Below are 22,955 nucleotides of genomic sequence, written 5' to 3' on the forward strand. Positions count from 1 at the left end.
GAAACACATACATGCACACACACTAGCAAACACGATGTTGTGTATAGATGTATGCACCATATGTAATCCTTTCCCTCAAGCCTTTGTTTGATGGTTTGCATAAAGATGAGCTCTTATAATTGTCCTTATAACGTTTACTGTTCTGAGCTTTCACGTTCTACAAAGTTGTACTGACTTCCACCAATAAAAGCTCATGATGTAGATTAAAGTTTCTAGACCTCAGCACTACTGGTGTTCAGGGCCAGATAATTCTTTGCTGGGGCGGGTGGGGGGTTGTCCTGGTTATTGTAAGATGGTCAGCTACATCCCTGGCTTATACCACTTAGATACATTAGCATGACCCACCCCCTGCAGCGTGACAACAAAACATTTGTTCAGAAACTTGCAAATATTCCTCAGGAAAAATATTGCCTGTTATTGAGAAATTTTGGTTTAGAATGATCATGTATGCTATTTAGGTGTATGGGGGTTCCCCAGTTGTCCGGTGGGTAAATCATTAAATCTGCCTGCAATGCAGGAGACTGGGGTTCAATCCCTGGGTCAGGACGATCCCCTGGAGAAGTAAATGGCAACCCACTCCAATATTCTTGCCTGGAGAATCCATGGACAGAGGAGCCTGGTGGCTTACAGTCCAAAGGGTTGCAAAGAGTTGGACATGATTGAGAAACTAAGCATAGCACAGGTACATATATAATATGAGTGTTTTGTAAAATAATACAATCAAACCAGCCATCACAGTTTGCCTTTAAAATACTCCTTTTTAGACAAAAGCATATCCTCACCCAGTTTCTTCAGCAAATAGAATGGCTCCATGTGCTTCCAAAGGGCAACATGAATTGCTTTCCCAAACTGAAGCAGTAACCAGCTTCCCTGTATTAACACTATTTCTGTTGAACTGGTTTCAGCTGAACCTTTTGACTCTACAGATGGTCTTCTTTCTGCTCTACACATCCATCTGTGTAGCTTAAAGTTCTTTCTTTTCGTTTGTTGATTTTTCCTGTCCAAGTAAAATTCCAGTTAAAAATCAAAATGAGTTCTTCTGCAACCACAAATATTGCATTTAGACTTTGCTGCAAGCAAAGTAAAAAGTAATTAGGAGCACAGTGTCTTTCTTTTCCCAGAAGTGACACCCTGAAGAATATCTTGGAAAAATCATTCAAATTATAGCATGAGTTATAAGCACGGTTTCTTTGTATGTATTTCTAGGCGGATCAGGAACTCTGATTCTGCTAACCCTCTGGGTGGAATCTCTTCCATCTGAGAGTCAGGTGAGGGCCTAAGTAAGGACAGTCACTGTAGGCATGCGTGTCCTAAATCATAGATGACGCTATAAAACTATGGACATTGCAAATAAATATAGTGAAGCCGCCGCTTGGCTTGCAGGGTCATCATAGCCCCCATGGCACTGAATGGCTTGCCTTCCTCAGAGAGTGATGCCCTGCCCCACTGGGAGGCCCCCACTTCTGGGCAGAGAGCCCTGAGGGCCCCAGGCTGCTGTGTGTGCAGTGGTCATTCTCTCTCTGAGTTCTCTTGGGGCACTTTGTTCTGCTGAACTCTGAGATATCGTTTCTACCTCTGGTTGGCTCTGGTTTTCTGCTCTGATTGCTCCTCCATCCAGCATGGATTCTGGTCTCTGACCCCCAGTTAGCTCTGCATCCATGGCCCCGCGGAGCCTGGACATTTATTCTCACTGACCTAGCTGGAGTCCACACTTGGCATCTGTTTGCACTTAGACCCGACGCTCTGTCTCTTTTCTTTCTGCCAAGTGCTGGAGTAATTTTCTTCCTTTACTGGAAGTTATTGCCTTACCTATTGTCCCTTCTTTTTTGCCATATCCTTAACTTTCTCACACTCTGACGATAATTGCTTGTGCATGTGCTCTGTGGCTTCAGTTGTGTCCAACTCTTTGCAACCCTATTGTGTGATGTTAGTGACTTAGCAGCAGCAGCAGCAGGGACTCATTAAATGATGCTCTTATGTTCTAAGTTTTCAACTGATGGAGGATTAGGCACAGGGGTTAATAAATGACCATTAGAGAGCTGGATTTGTTTGTGATAGAGCTGAGCAAATGTACTGGAAACTCTCAGAGCTGGTACCTTAAGAAGATGCAGACCACGAGCTGCTGAATGAAGAGGAGCAGCCTTCCATGTGGGGTTGGCAGGCAGCTTCCTCAGCATCAGGCTCCCATCTGGGGAAATAAAAACCCAACGTTTTAATTGAAGATGCAGTTTCCATAAACTCATTCAAAGGAAGTACAATCACAAGGTGTATCACTTGCAGATCCCAGAACCCAGGCACCAGGAGCTGGGAAAGGGCAGCCCTCCACCCCAGGTCACCCCAGGAGCCAGAAAGCAGGGTAACACGCACATGTGAACTGACAGAGTCCTTTGGGCAGAGGTCATTTAAAATGATCACAGAGCCCTTTTCTTGGGCTCAGTGATCATTTTAAAAGGTAAGTGATGGAGACTTTGGAGGTGGAAATACCTGCCAGTCAATCAGTACTCACACCTCAGGGAGCCGAATTGTCTCAGTTCTCAATTTCCTCATCTGCCAACTGGAGATAACTAGTCACTGGACCTGGAAGTTCTGATAATAAAATGAGACCATGTAGAGAAGGCAGTGGCACCCCACTCCAGTACTCTTGCCTGGAAAATCCCATGGGTGGAGGAGCCTGGTGGTTTGCAGTCCATGGGGTCGCTAAGAGTCAGACACGACTGAGCGACTTCACTTTGACTTTTCACTTTCATGCATTGGAGAAGGAAATGGCAACCCACTCCAGTGTTCTTGCCTGGAGAATCCCAGGGACAGGGGAGCCTGGTGGGCTGCCATCTATGGGGTCGCACAGAGTCGGACCCGACTGAAGCGACTTAGCAGCAGTGGCAGCATCAGAGATAATAAATATTAGTAGCAAATAGCTGATTATAAATAGATGTAATGACTATGAACTCCCCAATGCCTGATTCAATATCTGACTTTAGAGCCAGAGAGTAAATACTTGTTGGCTGAGTGCACCTGGGGCTGTGGTTCCTGATTGCTGACACCTACCAGCCTCCTGTCTCCTGTCTCTCCTGACTCTGACCATCTGCCTCTGAGCTTTCCCTGCTCCTCTCTGGGCTGGCCTCTCCTGGCCGTCCTGTCTTGCTGCAGCCACATCCAAGTCCCCCAGGTACATTCCTGTCACTGCCCAATCCGTGGTACCCCCAGGGGTCAACAAGACCCAAGGTCCCTGGGAGGCCATCACTCAGCTAACAGCTGCTCACATGTTATGATAGGCAGAGCTCCGGTCTTTGTTTTGGACATTTTCACACTTTTTTTTTTTTTTGGCTATCATTTCTCTGTTGAGGAAGGGAAACTTTATCAGCAGGGGAGGTGTGGAGGCTGGTACCTCTGAACCATGGTCAGCAGAATTTCTGATTTCAGATCCACTGTTGTGATTAAATTCTCTGTAGGATAATTTGCCTGTCCACAGAGGGAGTGTCTTTCCATGACTGGATTAATTAGTCATAGAGGGGACATGCATAGGGTGACCAGTACAGCAGTCACATACATTTTTCATTTGCCTCTGCCAGTCCTGTGCCAGGCGTCTTCCTTCTCAGCCTCCTGCCAAGCAACAGCTGGATACCAACCAACTCCATCTCCTCAGGCCACACCGTCAGTGGCAGTTCGGACCGTGGGGGTGTTTGTTTCATTTCTTTCCTAGCATTGCTGGAACAAAGTACCACAGACTGGGTAGCTTAAAACAGAAATGTGTCTTCTGAGAGTTATGAGGGTGAGAAGTCCCAGACCAAGTTGTTGGCAGCCCATGCTCTTTATGAAGACTCCGGGGAGGACCCTTCCCCACCTCTTTAGTTCTCAGCTTCCCTCGGCTTGTGGCAGCATCACTCCAGGCTTTGCCTCTGTTTATGTGGCCTCGCCCCATGGTCCCATGTCCTCATTTGGCCGTCTTCATTTCTTCATATGAGAACACCAATCGTATTGGATGTGAAAGTGAAAGCCGCTCAGTCGTGCCAGACTCTTTGCAACCCTGTGGACCATACAGTCCATGGAATTCTCCAGGCCAGAATCCTGGAGTGGGTAGTCTTTCCCTTCTCCAGGAGATCTTCCCCAACCCAGGGATCAAACCCAGGTCTCCAGCATTGCAGGCAGATTCTTTACCAGCTAAGCCACAAGGGAAACCCAAGAATACTGGAGTGGGTAGCCTTTCTCTTCTCCAGTGGATCTTCCTGACCCAGGGATCGAACTAGGGTCTCCTGCGTTGCAGGTGGATTCTTTACCAACTGAGCTATCAGGGAAGTCTATTGGATTAGGGGCCTACCTCATTCCAGTATGGCTTCACCTGTACTAATTATATCAGTCATGACCTTATTTCCAAATAAGATCACATTTATAGATACCAGCATATCTTTGGGCGGAGCTGGGGGTAGGGAGGAGAAGGCAATGGCACCCCACTCCAGTACTCTGGCCTGGAAAATCCCATGGGTGGAGAAGCCTGGTAGGCTGTAGTCCATGGGGTCGCTAAGAGTCTGACACGACTGAGCGACTTCACTTTCACTTTTCACTTTCCTGCATTGGAGAAAGAAATGGCAACCCACTCCAGTGTTCTTGCCTGGAGAATCCCAGGGATGGGGGAGCCTGGTGGGCTGCCGTCTATGGGGTCGCACAGAGTCAGACACGACTGAAGCGACTTAGCAGCAGCAGCAGCGGGGGCGGAGGGGGGGATACAATGCAACCCCTAACAGTGCCCTAAACAGGAAATACTCAAATGTTGAAATCTTAAACTCTGGCGTTCCATTTTCCAGTGACACTCTATTTCTGTGCGGCCACTAAACCCTCTGGGCACTCAGTGCCCCCATCTCAGCAGTATCCTCCTCACTCTTGGCAAACAATGTTGCCTTCTTGTTCCCAGTGGGCATCAGAAGTCATCGAGGAGGGCTCAGGGGACAGTCCTCTTTGCCCAGGGCCGAGCTGGCCTGCACCTCTCTCCTCCTTCCGTGCTCCAGAGCACTGGTGAGGAGAGTCTGTCCACTTAAGCCTGTGCTTTATCCGCTGTGCATCTGTCCTCCAGCCTACATCTCTGGGGAAGGAGTCCCTCTCTCCTAGGCAGCCTAGGAGATGTGGATTTCATCTCGCATATTCTCTCTCTGAATTATTCCCTCAACGGACTGTAGAGAAACCCTGGCAACAATGAGCACTCACCCTCAGGTCAAGAGAAGTGCAAAGGATGCTCTTCAGGATGTGGGAACATGTAGAGAGAACATGAAAAGTCATGACCCTTCAGTGACCCCAGTCTCTGTGCTTCAGGGGCCCTCTTCTAGGCAAAGGGTGGCATCAAGATGACCAGGGTGATGTCCTGCCAGCCTACAGAAAGCCCTTATGAAGGACCTGTGAAGCCTCTGATCTTCCCCATTGTTCTTGTTCAGTCACTCAGTCATGTCTGACTCTTTGTGACCCATGGACTGCAGCCCGCCAGGCTTCTGGGTCCTTCACTATCTCCTGGAGCTTGCTCTAACTCATGTCCATTGAGTCGCTGATGCATCCAACCATCTCATCCTCTCCTGTCCCCTTCTCCTCCTGCCTTCAGTCTTTCCCAGCATCAGAGTCTCTTCCAGTGAGTTGGCTCTTCATATCAAAGGACTGCAGCTTCAGCATCAGTCCTTCCAGTGACTATTCAGGGCTGATTTCCTTTAGGATGGACTGGTTGGATCTCCTTGCTGCCCCTCCCAGAGACCCAGCATCCCTTCCTGGTATAGTTTCAACAACCTGCGCTGAGCAAGCTAAGTGCCCTGAGTCTAATACCAGAGTTCCAGGCAGGAGTCTTATGTCTTCTGACACCACCAACACTAAGAGTGTCCACCAATGGGTAGCCTCCCACCTGCACCTTTGCAAGACCTGCGTGGTGGCCGCGCCATCGGCTGTCAGCAGGGGCTGACGAAGAGAGGAGAGCAAGGCTGGCTGTGGCACCTTCCTGGAGTTTCCTCTTTCCTCCCTGTGTTATCTGGCTTTTCCTGCTCTTCAGCCCTGAGTCCTCTCCTCTGCGCACATGCCTTCTAGGTGCCCTTTCAGGAGGAGCATGCAACTCCCTGCATACGACTGCCCTCCTCAATGGACTCCTTCCCACACACTGTTTACACTGTTCTGACTTCCCCTGAGTTTTGCCTTTTCCCTAATTCCTATTATTCTGTAGCTCCAGTCAGTTGTAGTTTCCCTGAGAATTGGTGGGTCCCTTTCATTCCTTCCCCATGGTCGATGTTCAGGATTGTATTCACCCCACAACACTGGAGTTCGTGGTCCTTCTCCTGCTCAAGACCCTCTCGAGTCCCCGTTTCAGCTGCAGAGAAGGTGGAGACGCCATTGGCCGGCCTCCACTGCCTGACTGTCCTCACTCCTGCCCACCCCTTGCTCCTTCTGCTTTAACCTCTTATATGCTGCACCTGGCCCTGGCCCTTCCTCTCTGCCAGGGATCAGCATTGTCTGTGAAGGGCCAGAGAGGAAATACGTTATCCATATGGCCTTTATTGCAGCTTTTCAATGCTGCCATTGAAGCATGAGAGCGGACATGGCCATTGTGTACATCTATGCTGTATGACTGCAGCCATGAAATTAAAAGACGTTTACTCCTTGGAAGGAAAGCTATGACCAACCTAGACCACATATTAAAAAGCAGAGACATTACTTTGACAACAAAGGTCCATCTAGTAAAAGCTGTGGTTTTTCCAGTGGTCATGTATGGATGTGAGAATTGGACTATAAAGAAAGCTGAGCACTGAAGAATTGATGCTTTTGAACTGTGGTGTTGGAGAAGACTCTTGAAAGTCCCTTGGACTGCAAGGAGATCCAACCAGTCCATCCTAAAGGAGATCAGTCCTGAGTGTTCACTGTAAGGACTGATGTTGAAGCTGAGACTCCAATACTTTGGCCACCCGATGCGAAGAGCTGACTCATTTGAAAAGATCCTGATTCTGGGAAAGATTGAGGGCAGGAGGAGAAGGGGATGACAGAGGATGAGATAGTTGAATAGCATCACCGACTCAGTGGACATGTGTTTGGTTAGGCTCCGGCAGTTGGTGATGGATAAGGAGGCCTGGCGTGCTGCGGTTCATGGGGTCGCAAATAGTCAGACACGACTGAGCAACTGAACTGAACTGAACACTGTATGCTCACAAAACTTTATTTATAACCAGTGGGTAGGTCTAGGCTGTGGTCTATAGGGTGCTGACCCCTGTACTATCTGGAGAACTCTTTGCCTCAGACAGTCCATGTGGGCAATGGCTTTATTTCTATCTAGTCTTTGCTCTGATGTGCCTTCTCAATGGGACCTTGGCCCTGACCATCTTATTTGACATGACCCCCCTGCTTCATCTGGGGCTTCTCTGGTGGCTCAGATGGTAAAGAATCAGCCTGCACTGCAGGAGACCTGGGTTTGATCCCTGGGTCAAGAAGATCCCCTGGAGAAGGGAATGGCTGCCCACTCCTGTATTCTTGCCTGGAGAAACCCATGGACAGAGCCTGGCGGGCTACAGTCCAGGGGTCATAAAGTGTCAGACAAGACTGAGTGATTAATGCTTTCACCTTCCCTCCTCCATCCAGCCCTCTTGATTCCCTTAGCTGTGTTCAACTTTGATCCTCCTTTAGTACTTGTCTCCTGTCCTCTGCTGGAATGAAGCTTCTCCAGTGGCCATTCTTATTTCCTTTGGCCACTGATGTATCCCAGATCTTTCAGCGTTAATGGGCTCATAGGAAGCACCCAATACATCACTTTTTAATAAATGAGTTAGTAGATTAGTAGTTTACATCTTTGTTTCCTCATCCATGAGTGTATGAATTCCTTGAGGGCAGCATTTAGATGGGATCAATTTCTGTGCACTCAGCATTTCATGTACTGCCTGAAATACAGTTGAGACTCCATCCATATTTGTTGAATGAGTTGGAGATAAGCACATTTCATAAGCAGCAGAAATATGAATTTTGTTGTTAACAAAGGGAACATGTCATTGTTAGTTGTAACCCAGAATTTAAAACATAGAGATTTGTATATTTGAAATGGATGCAGGTCTGGACATTTAAAGAATCTTCCTTTACCACCTATTTCAACTCCCACTTTTAGCCATTATGTATTTCATCAGTTATCAAAGGCAGCATGATCGATTGGATAATGTTCTGGCAGAATTTGAAGCATTGAGTTATATGTTTGGTCGTATAAGTTTCAAAATCAGATTTTTCTCTCTGTGCCAAAATCACTCTTAAAGCAAATTTATGTGTTTAGTGCATTAAAATACTAGTCGTTAATAACCCTTATTAAATGATTACTGTAAAGCAGGATAATAAATGTTTCATAGTCGATGCTTAAAATAGAGAAGCTGTAAAACTTGCCTTTAAGAAACTGGTAATCAAATCGGGGAAATAGTCAACCCATGAAAGGGGGGGAAATAGCATATCCAAATTAATGTTGTACAAATTGAGTTTGTGGGTTCTGAGGGAACTGCTTGCTTGCACATGGACTGAAACCTCGGAGAGAATGTGAAAAAAGAATCCATCAGTGAGCTTTATGAACTCAACATGAACATCTCCCAGGGCATAATCTCACTGGGATGCAGCACCCTGCTTCTTTTCTTTCTTGGAGACAGCATCTGTCTCTCTCTTGGGTTCTCTCACAATTTCTGCAGCTCCCCCATTCTCTGAGAGTCCAGCCTTGACCTCACTGTGAAGGAAAACACACTTGAAATCCATAGAGTCGTTTTTATGAGCTATTGTGTTTCTAGTTTAGAAAACTGTTTCTGTAACCATCACAAGCTCTCCTGGTTTGAAATACTTTATTGATGTTACCCACATTTAAATAGACTCTTTGAGGTCTTTAAAATACAATGATTAACCTCCTACTAATTAAAGATAATTTACTTGGAGAGAGAAAAATCCCTTCTGTGCTTAACTCTAAGGGGGAATTGTTTCTGCTTATCATGAAGACAGGTGCTTTGTGGAGCTTGGCACTTCTTCCCGGGAGCAGACACCACTTCTTGGGGATGCAGACGTGGCTGGGATAGGGTGATCCTGTTGGGTTCCATCCTGGGGACAGTGAGATCACTTTTGGCACAATCTATAGACTGCAAGGAGATCCAACCAGTCCATTCTGAAGGAGATCAGCCCTGGGGTTTCTTTGGAAGAAATTATACTAAAGCTGAAACCAGTACTTTGGCCACCTCATGCGAAGAGTTGACTCATTGGAAAAGACTCTGATGCTGGGAGGGATTGGGGGCAGGAGGAGAAGGGGACGACAGAGGATGAGACGGCTGGATGGCATCACTGACTCGATGGACGTGAGTCTCAGTGAACTCCGGGAGTTGGTGATGGACAGGGAGGCCTGGCGTGCTGCAATTCATGGGGTCGCAAAGAGTTGGACATGACTGAGCGATTGATCTGATCTGATCTGATAGAGTGCAGTCCCCAAAGGTGTAAATCTTCTGAGTTAGGCTCTCCCTGTACAGACGAGATTTGCTAAAGCAGAAAATTCATGAGTAGAACCAGAGTTCACAGAACAAGCAAAGCAAAGACAAGTAGGGCCTGAACATGGAGTGTGTTTGTTTTAGGAGATCTGTAGTGTTTATCAAGGAAAATAAGCTCGGTAAAACCCAGAACAAAAGACACTGATGTATATAGTCTGAAGCCTAGTTTTGTCATTTTATCAGACAGCATCTGGGCAAATGCTTAAAAGGGGTGTCCTTATGAACAATGGACCCTGTTCAGCAGTGCAGCTGAAAGACTAAACCCTGACCACTGACTCAAGAAGTTTAAACTTGTTAGGGTGATGGCATGTGGACTTAGAGCTTGGGAGCAAAGTCATGTGACATGAGACACAGCATGACCAAATGCCATTTTCTAGTTTTCAGGCTTAATCAAGCCAATCAGAAGGCATTGTAGGCAGATGGTCTACCTTGAGGGGGATGGATGTATCTTGGAAATAGTGTTGTAAATCAATTCTGATTATCTTTATAAAGTCAGAAAAGAGTTTAAATAAATGGCCTCCCTGCATATCATCTGCCTGTCTGTGTACCTGCTGGAGTCTCTGGTACATCCAATTATTATTCCATGCACAAGGAGTGGTGACGCTGACTGTTTATAACTTGCCAGGTAGATGGGAGGCTCCATTTATGTGTCTTCTGGAAATCTCTGCACAACACCCCCCCACCACAAGGGAGACGGCACTGTCTCCATTTAGAGATGAGCAAGCTGGGTCAGAGGAATCAGCCTCCTGAACCAGGGCCTCATGGCTGATGCATGTGTAAGCTAGTAATTGAAGACAGATCCTCCTCCTTCTGTAGGCTCCCAGCCTCCCCTTTGGATAATTGACTTCTTGGGAAACACCACCATCATGAGCTGCCCCCATCTCTCTCCAGATGTCCAGATTTTTATGCACAAGCTGCCATGGTAGAGCGATATGGAGACAGTGGACATGGTGGCTGGTGTTTTCTGGATTGGTGAAAACTTGAGAAAGGAGGTAGAATGAGCTGGGGTTATTAAACCCAAGGCAGAAAAGTCTGTATGATTATTTAGCACACCCCTTTATGCATGCAGAAGTCTGGTAGGTGACAGGAAGGAACCAATTGTTGTGGTTGCTGCTGCTGCTACTGCTGCTGCTAAGTCACTTCTGTCATGTCCAACCCTGTGCGACCCCATAGACGGCAGCCCACCAGGCTCCCCCGTCCCTGGGATTCTCCAGGCAAGAACACTGGAGTGGGTTGCCATTTCTTCTCCAATGCATAAAAGTGAAAGTGAAAGTGAAGTCACTCAGTTGTGTCTGACTTTTAGCGACCCCATGGACTGCAGCCCACCAGGCTCCTCCGTCCATGGGATTTTCCAGGCAAGAGTACTGGAGTGGGGTGCCATTGCCTTCTCCGATTCTTGTGATACTCTCTAAAAATAGTGGTGTGTTCTGTCCTGGTCCTTGAGCACTGAGTTCCTGAAAGTTGGGCAATCACAGAATCCCTTCAGGCGAATGTTGCAGGCTCTCTACTTGGCAATAAGGCATTTTTTCACCAAACTCAAGTTTGGCCACTTGCCCCTAAAGAATCCAATCCTGAGAGAGACAGGTGTTGAGTGAAAGGAAAGATAGCTTTATCGAGGAAGTCAGCAGTCCTGGGGAGAAGGTGGACTCATGTCCCAAAGAACCAACTCTCCACTCCCCATGTCTTGCTTGGAGATTTTATAGGAAAAAGAGGAGGAGAAGGTTGCCGTGTATATGGTCAGCTCAAGGACCTTCTGCTGACTGGTGGGTGTTGAGGTAAGCTGTAGTCAACATCATTGACCTTCTGGTTCCAACCGGTCTGGGGTCTCTGTGCTTGTGGGCAGCATACAGTTAACTTCTCCCATTTGGCAGGGGTTTCAGCATCTGCAAGACAGCTCAGAGGATATATCTGAGAATATTATCTCTAGCCCTGGAAAGAGGAACTAAAGGTCTTTAACTTTGCCTTAATGTCATGTATGGATGTGAGAGTTGGACTGTGAAGAAAGCTGAGCACCGAAGAATGGATGCTTTTGAACTGTGGTGTTGGAGAAGACTCTTGAAAGTCCATTGGACTGCAAGGAGATCCAACCAGTCCATTCTGAAGGAGATCAGCCTTGAGATTTCTTTGGAAGGAATGATGCTAAAGCTGAAACTCCAGTACTTTGGCCACCTCATGCGAAGAGTTGACTCATTGGAAAAGACTCTGATGCTGGGAGGGATTGGGGGCAGGAGGAGAAGGGTACGACAGAGGATGAGATGGCTGGATGGCATCACTGACTCGATGGACGTGAGTCTCAGTGAACTCTGGGAGTTGGTGATGGACAGGGAGGCCTGGCATGCTGCAATTCATGGGGTCGCAAAGAGTCGGACACGACTGAGTGACTGATCTGATCTGATAAATATGAATATATGTAAATGATGATCTATAGTTTGATGATTAGCAACCAAGTGATAGGCACATGGCAGGCATCACCCTTGACTTTTCACAATGATACTGTTGTTGTTGTTCAGGGTGCTAAGTCATGTCCAACAAAATAATACTAAGTATCGGGTATTGTTATCACCATTCTAAGGGGCTTCCCAGGTGGCTCAGTGGGTAAAGAATCTTCCTGCAACGCAGGAGATGCAGGCAGATGAGAGTTTGATCCCCAGGTTGGGAAGATCCCTGGAGGAGGGCATGGCAACCCACTCCAGTATTCTTGCCTGGAGAATCCCATGGACAGAGGAGCCTGGTGGGCTACAGGCCAGAGGGTCACAAGGAATCAGACACGACTGAAGCGACTGAGCACACATTCTAAATGGGGGAAACTGAGAACTTGTGCTGTTACATAATCTGGCCAATTCTTACTGCCAGTAGGTGGAAGTATTGAGCCATGTATACATACACCTCAATCCTATACATATGCATGTAACACACTCAAAACATACACACACAAACATGTATATCTATCCATCTATCTGTATCTACTGATCTATCGATCCATCTACCTAGTCTTTTCCTAGAAATCTTAAGGAAAGAATTTTAGTATGTCAATGTCTTTTAAACCACTTTTTACTTAATTAAATTTTAGTTTCATTATCCAATCTTAATAAACACATAGATGAAGTTAGCTTTACTTTGGAACCCTCTGCTGCACATTTCCATGTAGCTGTGATAGGGAAACAATCTTCAAAAGAAAGAGAGGACCTGAAAATCTAGGAATATGCACAGAAATTATTTAGGTGGTAACTGATATCAAAAAATTATAGAACTGAAACCTCTGTCTCACTGAATGTCATGTCTAAATATTGTTTCCATTAGCTCCTTTATTTTTGTGAAATGGCTGGCTATTTTAAGAACTCAACCTGGCTTTATTTATGTTTCTCAAAGTCTGATCACCTTTAATATATGCATGTTTGATTACTCATTTTCATTATGTGAAGTTCTACTTGTTGTTGTTCAGTCACTAAGTTGTGTCCGACTCTTTGTGGCCCCATGGACTTCAGCACGCCTGGCTCCTCTTTCTCCCACTATCTCTGGGAATTTGCTCAAATCAATGTCCATTGAGTCAGCGATGCTATCTAACCATCTCCCTCTGTCATCCCCTTCTCCTCTTGCCCTCAATCTTTCCCAGCATCAGGGTCTTTTCCAATGAGTCGACTCTGCATCAGGTGGCCAAAGTATTGGAGCTTCAGCCTCAGCATCAGTCTTTCCAATGAATATTCAGAATTGATTTCCTTAGAGTTGAGTGGCTTGATCTCCCTGCATCCAAGGGATTCTCAAGAGTCTTCTCCAGCATCACAATTCAAAAACATCAATTCTTCAGAAGGTCTACTAAATACAAATTATTCACAAGGAAAGCAAAAGGAAATCATGAAATAAAAATTGTAGCCTTCATTTATTGGGAGGGTATTTTGTATCAGCCTTTTTCTTTCCTAGGCTGAATAGTTGTTCAGGATGAAGGAACATTCTGGATGTCAGTTGTTCAGCCCAGGGTTTTAAGCCTGCTAGATATTTTCTAGTCTGCCTTTCCCTTTGATTGCAAAAAAATTAAAACTTTGATAGATTTTTATTCTCGTAAGATTTTTATAGAGTTGGAAAATCAGAATTCCTCCCTATCTTTAATGTCCATTCTCATCGGTTTAGACAAATATTTCTATATCAAGAGCCTCTCAGTGGTCCAGTCAGTCATTAGATTGGACCACTGAGCCTGGTGCCCCTCCAGACTGGTGCAATAGGCTATGGAGCAGAGAGAAGACCAAGTGGAAGGATCCATCTGGCAGTTTAGAGTTTGGTTGTACATGGTCAGAAACCCCTCAAAAATATTGATGCTTTTGTCCTTCTTACAACTCAAGTTTATTTATATTGCTTGGGTCCCTACTCAGTGTTCACATCTTCATGGCCACTATTATGTCAGTAAATGTACAAAATAAAAGTGCTTATATCATGAAACATAATTCCTCTTTTAACAAATTTGGAGAATACTCTGTAATCTGTTACTCGATATGTTTTACAAACATGAGGGGGAAAAACAGCTTCTCCATGCATATATTTGATAATAAGCTGACAAATACTTGTGTCTGTTTTTATTCTGAATTAGCAAAACTACTATTCATTTGTAGCTTGATAATGATGACGAATAAAAGACCTGTCTTTCATGCACCCACATTCACTGTAGACAGGAAGGCCACTGACTGATTTCTAAACTTGTTCAGTTCACTCAGGAGTGAAAGATACTAGCTTATGGTGAATCACATTTTAACAAGAGACAGGACTTAAATAATGGAAGGGAAACAATATGCATTTTATTATACCGCCAGGTGAGATTCAAGTACTGCCTACCTCCAGATTTCTATCTATAAAGGCAACAGCTCCTTGGCTTTCTATTTAACAGCTATCACTGCTTTTCCACTATCTTTGGCAAAGGAACAGGATGTTGGCTGAGTTTTAAAAGGCTCTGGAACTTCCTGATATGACAGCAGGTCACCCATCGGAACCCATCATCCCCCTGAAGGGATGTGAGGCTGCAGGATGTGTTTCCAACTGTAGCTTAGCTCCTTGACTAAAATATCTGTAAGATGTGGTGGGTTAGAGAAACACATGACAACGTTGTTGTTTTTGTCATTCAGTTGCTGAGTCATGTCTGACTCTCTGCAGCCCCACAAACTGTAGCCCACCAGGCTCCTCTGTCCTCCACTATCTCCCCAGGTTTGCTCAAGTTCATGTACAGTACTGCATTCCAGGTACAAATTCTTCCCTTGTTTTCCCAGTAGGAAAGAAATCTATTTGCACATTTCTATCTAAAAAGCTCTATGTCACCCTATCATAAAATGGGTTAGAGTGGTGTGGAGAGACATAGGAGGTTCTCCAGGGAAAGAGGAACCCATGGGCAAGTCTGCTAGGCCTGACTCAGTACTCCTCTTTTATGAGAAATCTGGGTGAGACTGTTCAGTAGGGTGGACGATGAGCATGGATAGATGCTCTCATGATCCCTGGTGCATGCGCCCGTGCTCTGGTGGACATCACTGGAAGCATCTTCTCCAGAATTGAGGCAAATGCTTCCCACACTATTCTTGTTTAATGAGCTCTGGGATTCTTGACTCCTTCCTCCAACTTTTCTTTCTGTGGCATCCTTGATGTCTCTGATAGCTGCAGAGTAAAGATTTATCAGAGCATCCCTCTTCCCCTCTGGTCTGTTCTCAGACCCTCCTCGTCTTGGTCCTGAGTAAAACCCAGCCACCACTGTGGTTTCTGAAACATTGCCTAGAGTTCCAAGACCTGTTCTTCAATGTTGTTGAAGTAACTGTTCTCTCGCAGCCCGTTATGTTTTCAGTGAAGTGTAATGGTCCATGTATAGGCTTTGTGGTCAGACCATCTAGACTCAGGACATAACCTCCTCTTGGATGCTGGTTGTGTGAACTTGGTCGGGTTCCTCTGGGCTGTAGTGTCTTCATCTATGAAACTGGATGGGTAACACAAGCATTTCCTTCTATGATTCCTGGGAGTTTCCTGAGCTTCTGAAAGAGAAGCACCTAGCCTGGAGCCTTATACAAGAGTTTAGCACTCAATAGAGATTTTAGAGTTTTTAATCTCAATAGAGATTGGGCTTCCCTGGTGGCTCAGATGGTAAAGAATCTCCTTCAATTCAGGAGGCCTGGGTTTGAGCCCTGGGTTGGGAAGATCCCCTGGAGAAGGGAAAGGCTACCCACTCCAGTATTCTGGCCTGGAGAATTCCATGGACTGTATAGTCCACCGGGTTGCAAAGAGTTGAACACAACTGAGTGACTTTCACTTCACTTCGGAGATTTTTTAAATTACAGACCAACTTTGAGCCGGAAGACACCAAGGCAGATCTTTTTTATGTTCTCAGCTCCTTGATTTCCTGCTCAAGGCTTCCTGGATCCTACAGATATTTCCTATGTGGTTTTCATGCTGTGTCTCCCTGAGTTACTGGCAGAAGTAGGTAGTCGTGAGGGTGCTTGATAAAGCTTGTGGACTCTGTCTCACGCCTCATCCACCCATGCTGGGAGCTATAGCTAGACACACCTATGTCTTCCTTCCATTTCTTCATTTTCCATAAGGTCTGTTGGTGATGAAGGTGGTTTTTTGTTTGTCTTCATTTCACTGAGCAAACTGCAGTCTGGTTATATGAGCCTGGGTGCAGAACCCGCTCTGCAGAGATTTAACCTTCTCTTCAGAATTAGGCATACAGGTGAATATTATCTTTAGAAACTCAATAGAGTCTTATAAATTGTTTCATATATTTGCTTTAGGGGGTCTGCTTCAGTGAGTAATTCTTCTTGGGAGACAGTGAACATGGATTCTAAACTCCCCAACTATTATGCTTTTCTTTTCAAAAACACATTCCAGGGTATTAAAGCAGACTGTACAGTAAATATGTCTGACTTCCATCTCATATGTTTTAATGCAAGCTAGGGTGTTTTTTACAATATCTGTTTTGAGTTAAAGCAAGTGATCAGCCACTATGTTTAACAGTTGATAAATTAAAATCAGTTCTTATTGAAATCTCTATTTTTAATACTTTAGTGCACATAAAACTATTTAAGAACAATATCATGAGCTAAAGAGAGAAGCACATGACATATACAATGTATAGTAGAATATTTTTACATTTTTAGAATGTGAGAAAGTGAGGGTGTTAGTTGTTTAGTCGTTTCCAACCCTGCAACCCATGGACTGTAGCCCAATTCCTCTGTCTGTGGAATTCTCCAGGCCAGAATCCTGGAGTGGGTTGCCATTCTCTTCTCCAGGGGATCTTCCCAACCCAGGGATCCAGCCCCGGGCTATGGCATTGCAGGTAGATTCTTTACCCTCTGAGCCACCAGGGAAGCTGTGAAGTTGAATGAATTTGAAACATTTTGTGATGACATCAACTCTTGATTGAAATTCAGTCGAATTTGGTTGAAAGCTGGGAGCACCTTTCAGGACAGAATAGTACTCAGCACCCTCTTCATGTCAGTCTTGGAATCAGCGTCTGTATTTCAGATCCTGAGTGAGCGAGTGAGTGAAGTCACTCAGTCGTGTCCGACTCTTTGCGGCCCCATGAACTGTAGCCTACCAGGTTCCTCCATCCATGGGATTTTCCAGGCAAGAATACTGAAGTGGGTTGCCATTTCCTTCTCCAGGAGATCTTCCCGATCCAGGGATTGAACCTGGGTCTCCCGCATTATAGACAGATGCTTTACCGTCTGAGCCACCAGGGAAGTCCTATTTCAGATCTTAGGTGAGCCCAAACCAGGCCTAATGCTTAACATTAATGGATCATCTTGTAGCCAAATCTGTTTTTAGTTGCCCTGCTGATAACATGTCTGTTGGTACAACATGATTGGATCTGACAAAGCACAAGGCCAACTGAATTGTCCTCCAAAGCCAATTGTCCCTGAAATATGCCCTGTGGATACAGTTGTGTGTATTTTTCCATTAATTTTGAAGGATATTTTCCTATTATCTTAATTGCACCATAAATTAAGGCACTTGCTGATTGAGTAGAAAACTCTCAGCAACGGAGAAAAGCATAAGAATCAAACCTGGTTATTAGAGTTTTTAAAAGATAAGTGTTAGGGCACAGCTGTGTCTGACAGCCGCTTCCCACCTAGTGCTAGTAGTAAAGAATCTGCCTGCCAGTGCAGGAGACTTAAGAGACGTTGGTTCGATCCCTGGGTTGGGAAGATCCTCTGCAGAAGAAAATGGCAACCTGCTCCAGTATTCTAGCCTGAGAAATCCTTGGACAGAAGAGCCTGGCTTGCTACAGTCCATGGGGTTGCACAGAGTCAGACACGACTGAGGTGACTTAGCACGTCATGGCATGGTGTCTGAAATGGTATCATCTTTATTATCAATAGACTCAAACAGCAAGTCATGAAGATAATGCTTTCAGTGCTGTATACAAAGTTCTGTTGACCATCTATAATAAATTCCTAAATGCCTAATGAGTGTGGTGATTAAGTAAAGGTTTGCAATAATTTGTCATTTCTAAGTCCATAATTTTGATCTAATCATGAGATCAGAAAGGCAATGACTCCATCTCAATACCCTCTCCTTCTCTAAATGAATTCCCCAGAAATAAGAAAGTAAGAATTATCACATTTTATAGTCACCATAGTAACAGGAATGGCTAAAGCTGATTCAGGACACTAACCTTATAGTTTCAGTTTCCACAAATGAAAAACATTTTTAAAGTCCTTACTGAAAGCACATAATTTATGCCAAAGTCATACTCGAGTATGTAAGTAAAATCAAAGAATATTGTTTTCTTCTACACAAAGTGAAAGGGAAGTCGCTCAGTCGTGTCCGACTCTTTGTGACTCCATGGACTGCAGCCTACCAGGCTTCTCCATCCATGGGGTTTTCCAAGCAAGAGTACTGTAGTGCGGTGCCATTGCCTTCTACACAAACATGATATTAATGCAATACCTCCATATTCTGAGTCACATTTCATGTTTTTAGTATTTTTCTCCCACTTTTTTCCCCAAATTCATATAGCTTTTATTATGGTATATTATAGTAATTGTTCTATTTTATTATTATTGCTGAGAATCTCTGTGTCTAATTTTTTTCTTTTTTTTTTTAACCTTTATTGTTTTACAATAGGTCCTTGTTGGCCATCTATTTTAAATATAGCGTCGTGTACATGTCAGTCCCAAACTCCCAATCAATCCCTCCCTAACCCTTCCCTTCCAATAACCATAAGTTCATTCTCTAAGTCTGTGAGTCTGTTTCTGTTCTGTAAATAAGTTCGTCTCCCACTGTTTCTGAAGGTTATTAAGCATATACAAATAAAGTACTGTCTCTGGCTTTAAAGTGTGTTGCAAAGTTTTGCTGCTGATTTTTGATGGTATTAATGTTATGTACCTATCGAAAAGTTGTGTGTGTTAGTTACTCAGTCATGCCGAACTCTTTGTGACCCCATGGACTGAACCTTCCAGGCTCCTCTGTCCATGGGTTTTCCCAAGCAAGAACACTGGAGTAGGTTGCTATTTCCTACTCCAGGAGATCTTCCCAACCCAGGGATCAAACCTGGGTTTCCTACATTGCAGGCAGATTCTTTACCATCTGAGCCATCAGGGAAGCCTCATTATGTACCTAAGTGCTATATTAACTCGGGATGCTTATGTGTGGAATCACACTGGCTATTTCCTGTCACTTAGAACTCATGTGAGCTTCCCTAGTGGCTCAGACAGTAAAGAATCCCCTGCCAATGCAGGAGACCTGAGTTTGACCCCTTGGCTGGGAAGATACCCTGAAGAAGGAAATGGCAACCCACTCCAGTATTCTTGCCTGGAACATCCCATGGACAGAGGAGCCTGGTGGGCCGCAGTCCATGGAGTTGCAAAGAGTCAGACATGACTCAACAGCTAAACAGCAGAACTCACGCACCAGGTTCCACCAGTGGTGTAGATCATTACGGTGCTCTTTGGGCCTTGTGTTCCTTCTATAAGAACACAGTGTTAGCCACACAAAATCAAGTCTCCTTGGAATAAATACTGAGCGGGCAAGATACAAAGGAGTAGCTTGTGGATGTTTAGGCTTTTCTTCTCTCTTGCTTTTATTTTAATCATCTTTTTATTTTACATTGGAGCATAGTTTTGAGGATTCCCTCATGGCTCAGTAGGTAAAGAAATTACCTGCAATGGACCACCTGTAATGCAGGGGACTCTGATTCAATCCCTGAGTCCAGAGCATCCTCTTGAGAAGTGTATGGCAACCCATTCCAGCATTATCTGGGAAATCCCTTGGACAGAGGAGCTTGGTGGGTGATAGTTCATGGGGGTTGTGAAGAGTCAGACACAACTGAGCCGCCAAACCACCACCACCATGGTTGATTTACAGTCCTATGTTAGTTTCAGGTGCACAGCAAAGTGATTCAGTGATACACGTGTCTCTTTTTCACATTCTTCCCCCGGTTAGGTTGTCACATAATGTTGAGCAGTTTGCTGTGCTGTCCAGTGGGCTGAGCCTTTTCTTCTTTCCTGTTGTTTCTAGAACCAAACTTCGTGTCCTCTTACGACATCGGAAATTTCACCTACTTCTTCTTCCGAGAAAATGCCGTGGAGCACGACTGTGGGAAGACCGTGTTCTCCCGAGCTGCCCGCGTGTGTAAGAACGACATCGGGGGCCGCTTCCTGCTGGAGGACACATGGACCACGTTCATGAAGGCTCGCCTCAACTGCTCCCGCCCGGGTGAGGTGCCTTTCTACTACCATGAACTCCAGGGCACCTTCTTCCTGCCCGAGCTGGATCTGATCTACGGCATCTTCACCACCAATGTGTACGTAACTGCAAATCGTTCTTGCCCTGCTCTTCCGCTCCTTGTGAATGATTCTACTGTTCTCTGCCCTTTGAGCTTTGCAAGTTGCTTTAACAGAGATGTTTCTTCTTTCTCTGGGCTAACAGCCAAAAAAAAAAATTTGAGTATGAATTCAGTGCTACTGAAAGGGATGTGATTTCTGAGATGGGTCTTAGGAATATAAAGCTGCTCAGAAAGTTTTGCTCTATCCTTCTGTTATGGTAGCTTCAAATTATTCTCTGTAAATTTTTCCTTCTGATTTACTAGTGTGTTCTGGGCATGTTCTGAAATGCTAGAATATATTAGATGTCTTTTTTTTAAATTTATTTTTAACTGGTGGTTAATTGCTTTACATTGTGTTGGTTTCTTCTGCTGTGCCACAACATGAATCAGCCAGTTATATATGTGTCCCCTCCCTCCCCATCTTACCGCTCTGGGTCTTCTTTTTTTACCCTATACATAAGTCATGCATCTTTGCATAATGAAACCAGTGTTGTCTGGAGAATCTGATCTTTGTGATAACATAACTTTTAACTGAACTGCACATATAGGAAGAGCACATAAGTAGGCTTACCCTATTTTATTAGATGAATAACTTAGACATTTCTAAAAGAATGATTCTACTTTTAAAGTATTTGGGGGAAAAAATATAGTGTTTTATTTCTTGCGGGGAGATACTCTTCCTTGAGAACTGACACTATTTGGACTAAGTACAGGATATACAGTTTCCTGACTCGCATTCACTCTGGTGGAGTGTGGTGGGACCCCACACTTAATTCCCTTCCTTAGCTGAGGTGCTCAGACTCCATGAGATGAAACCCACCACAAGGAATTACAGAGACTCAAGCTCCACTTTCCTCCACCTTCGCAGTGGGCATGATGGTTCTGCAGGGTGATTTCTGCTTTGCATCACCTTTGAAACCTCTCATCTGGTGACCTAATGGTTTGGACAAAAGCCAGATATCTGTATCCAGGGTAAAGGAGCAGAGTCAGGATGAGTTGAGAATGCCAATCATGGAGGTGCGATGGCCAAGTGTACGGGTCTGTCCCAGATCACGAGACCAAGAGATTGGTCACTGGGACAGTCGGTCAGTCTATGATGTTTCATTAGCTTCCCAAGTCTTGTTGACTTCTGTTTTCGTGTCCTCTGCATCCAAATGGTGCATGCTCAGTCACTCAGTAGTGTCTGACTTTTTGCGACCCCATGGACTGTAGTCATGAATGCAGGCTCCTCTATGCCTGGGATTTTCCAGGCAAGAATACTGGAGTGACTTGCTCCTTCTTCCTCCAGGGGATTTTCCTGACCCAGGAATCAAACCCAGGTCTCCTGTGTCTCTTGCATTGGCAGTGGGATTCTTTACCACTGAACCACTTGGGAAGGCTGCCCACGAATTGCATTTCTGAAGAATCACGTCATCTGCATCTTACTTCCTTGTTACTCTTCCCTCCCGTTTTTCCTGCTGAGCTTAAGTGTTAACATTTGCTTTCAAACAAGTTTGTTCCTGAGGAGTCTTCTGTCTGATGTAAAGTTAGAAAAACAAGACTAAAATGGATGACTCGCTACTCACCCCCACCCCACCAGGACCATCTTTGTTGTAAATCTGGTTTTCAACCCCAGAGGTTATTTTCTCTCCTTGATAAGTTTCTTTGGGGGAAAAAGAAAATCAATGTATAGCTTCTGAAGTTGATTTGCTTTCCAAAACCTTATTTAAGAAATAGTGTAAGCTGCACAAGATGAATGTTCACTGGCTCTGTTAACATCAATTTTACAAACAATGGAGCTTGGCTTACCCAGACGTTCATTCCCCTGGCTGCGGGCAAAAGGGAACAATTTAAAAAGTGGTGGAAGTTCTGTGTCTGGGCCATTCCAGGAGGGTGAGTGGTCTATTTAGATACTTGCAAAGATAGGTTTCAGACTATTCCAGAATATTTGCTTAGTGTTGAAGATGCTCATCATGTTGGAAATCTGATACAGAGACCTTATACTAACAGGAAGAGAATCACTAGACCTTCCACATCTCTCTCCAGTACTTATTCTCAGTAGGTCTTGGGAACTGCTTTCTGACCTATCTGTTGCAAATCCCGGCATATGTCTCACCTCTGCTCCCTCTCCTGTCTCAGCCTTGCTCTTACTCCCTCAGGAGATGACTGCATTCTTCGCAAGACATACTCGAAATGGAGAGAAAATGACAGTTTGAGGTACCGGTTGTGTCCTGTCTCTGAACCGATGGCTAAAACTGCCCTGGCTGAGCTTTCCAGTGCTTAGGCTCATAGGTTTGTTTGGTCTCCAGCACTGGGGAATAGGGATAAAGTTCAGTGTTCCAACTCATTCTGTCCCTAGTTGTTCAGTTTCTAAGTCATGTCTGGCTCTCTGTGAGCCCATAGACTGCAACACACCAGGCTTCCCTGTCCTTCACCATCTCCCAGAGTTTGTTCAAACTCATGTCTGTTGAGTTGGCAATGTCATCCAACCTTCTCATCTTCTGTCGCCCCCTTCTCATTCTGCTGTTAATCTTTCCCAGCATCAGGGTCTTTTTTAATGAGTCGACTCTTTGCATCAGGTGGCCAAAGTATTGGAGCTTCAACTTCAGCACCAGTCCTTCCAATGAATATTCCTGAATATTCAGGAATATCATTCAGTCCTTCCTGAATATTCATTCAGGGTTGATTTC

At 44.9% G+C, this 22,955-nt stretch overlaps 1 protein-coding gene across 5 annotated transcripts in view; it reads left to right on the plus strand.

The window, feature by feature from the left end:
* The window catches only part of SEMA5A (semaphorin 5A), a 568,136-nt gene that overhangs the window by 374,303 nt on the left and 170,878 nt on the right, over positions 1 to 22,955 (plus strand). For all 5 annotated transcript variants that reach the window (XM_070357735.1, XM_070357734.1, XM_070357733.1 and 2 more), the window contains one exon: positions 19,980 to 20,265. In XM_070357735.1, coding sequence (XP_070213836.1) covers positions 19,980 to 20,265 — 286 coding nt within the window. The remainder of the gene's footprint in view (positions 1 to 19,979; positions 20,266 to 22,955) is intronic.

The sequence above is a fragment of the Bos mutus genome, chromosome 20 (assembly GCF_027580195.1).
Source record: "Bos mutus isolate GX-2022 chromosome 20, NWIPB_WYAK_1.1, whole genome shotgun sequence".
Taxonomy (NCBI): Eukaryota; Metazoa; Chordata; class Mammalia; order Artiodactyla; family Bovidae; genus Bos; species Bos mutus.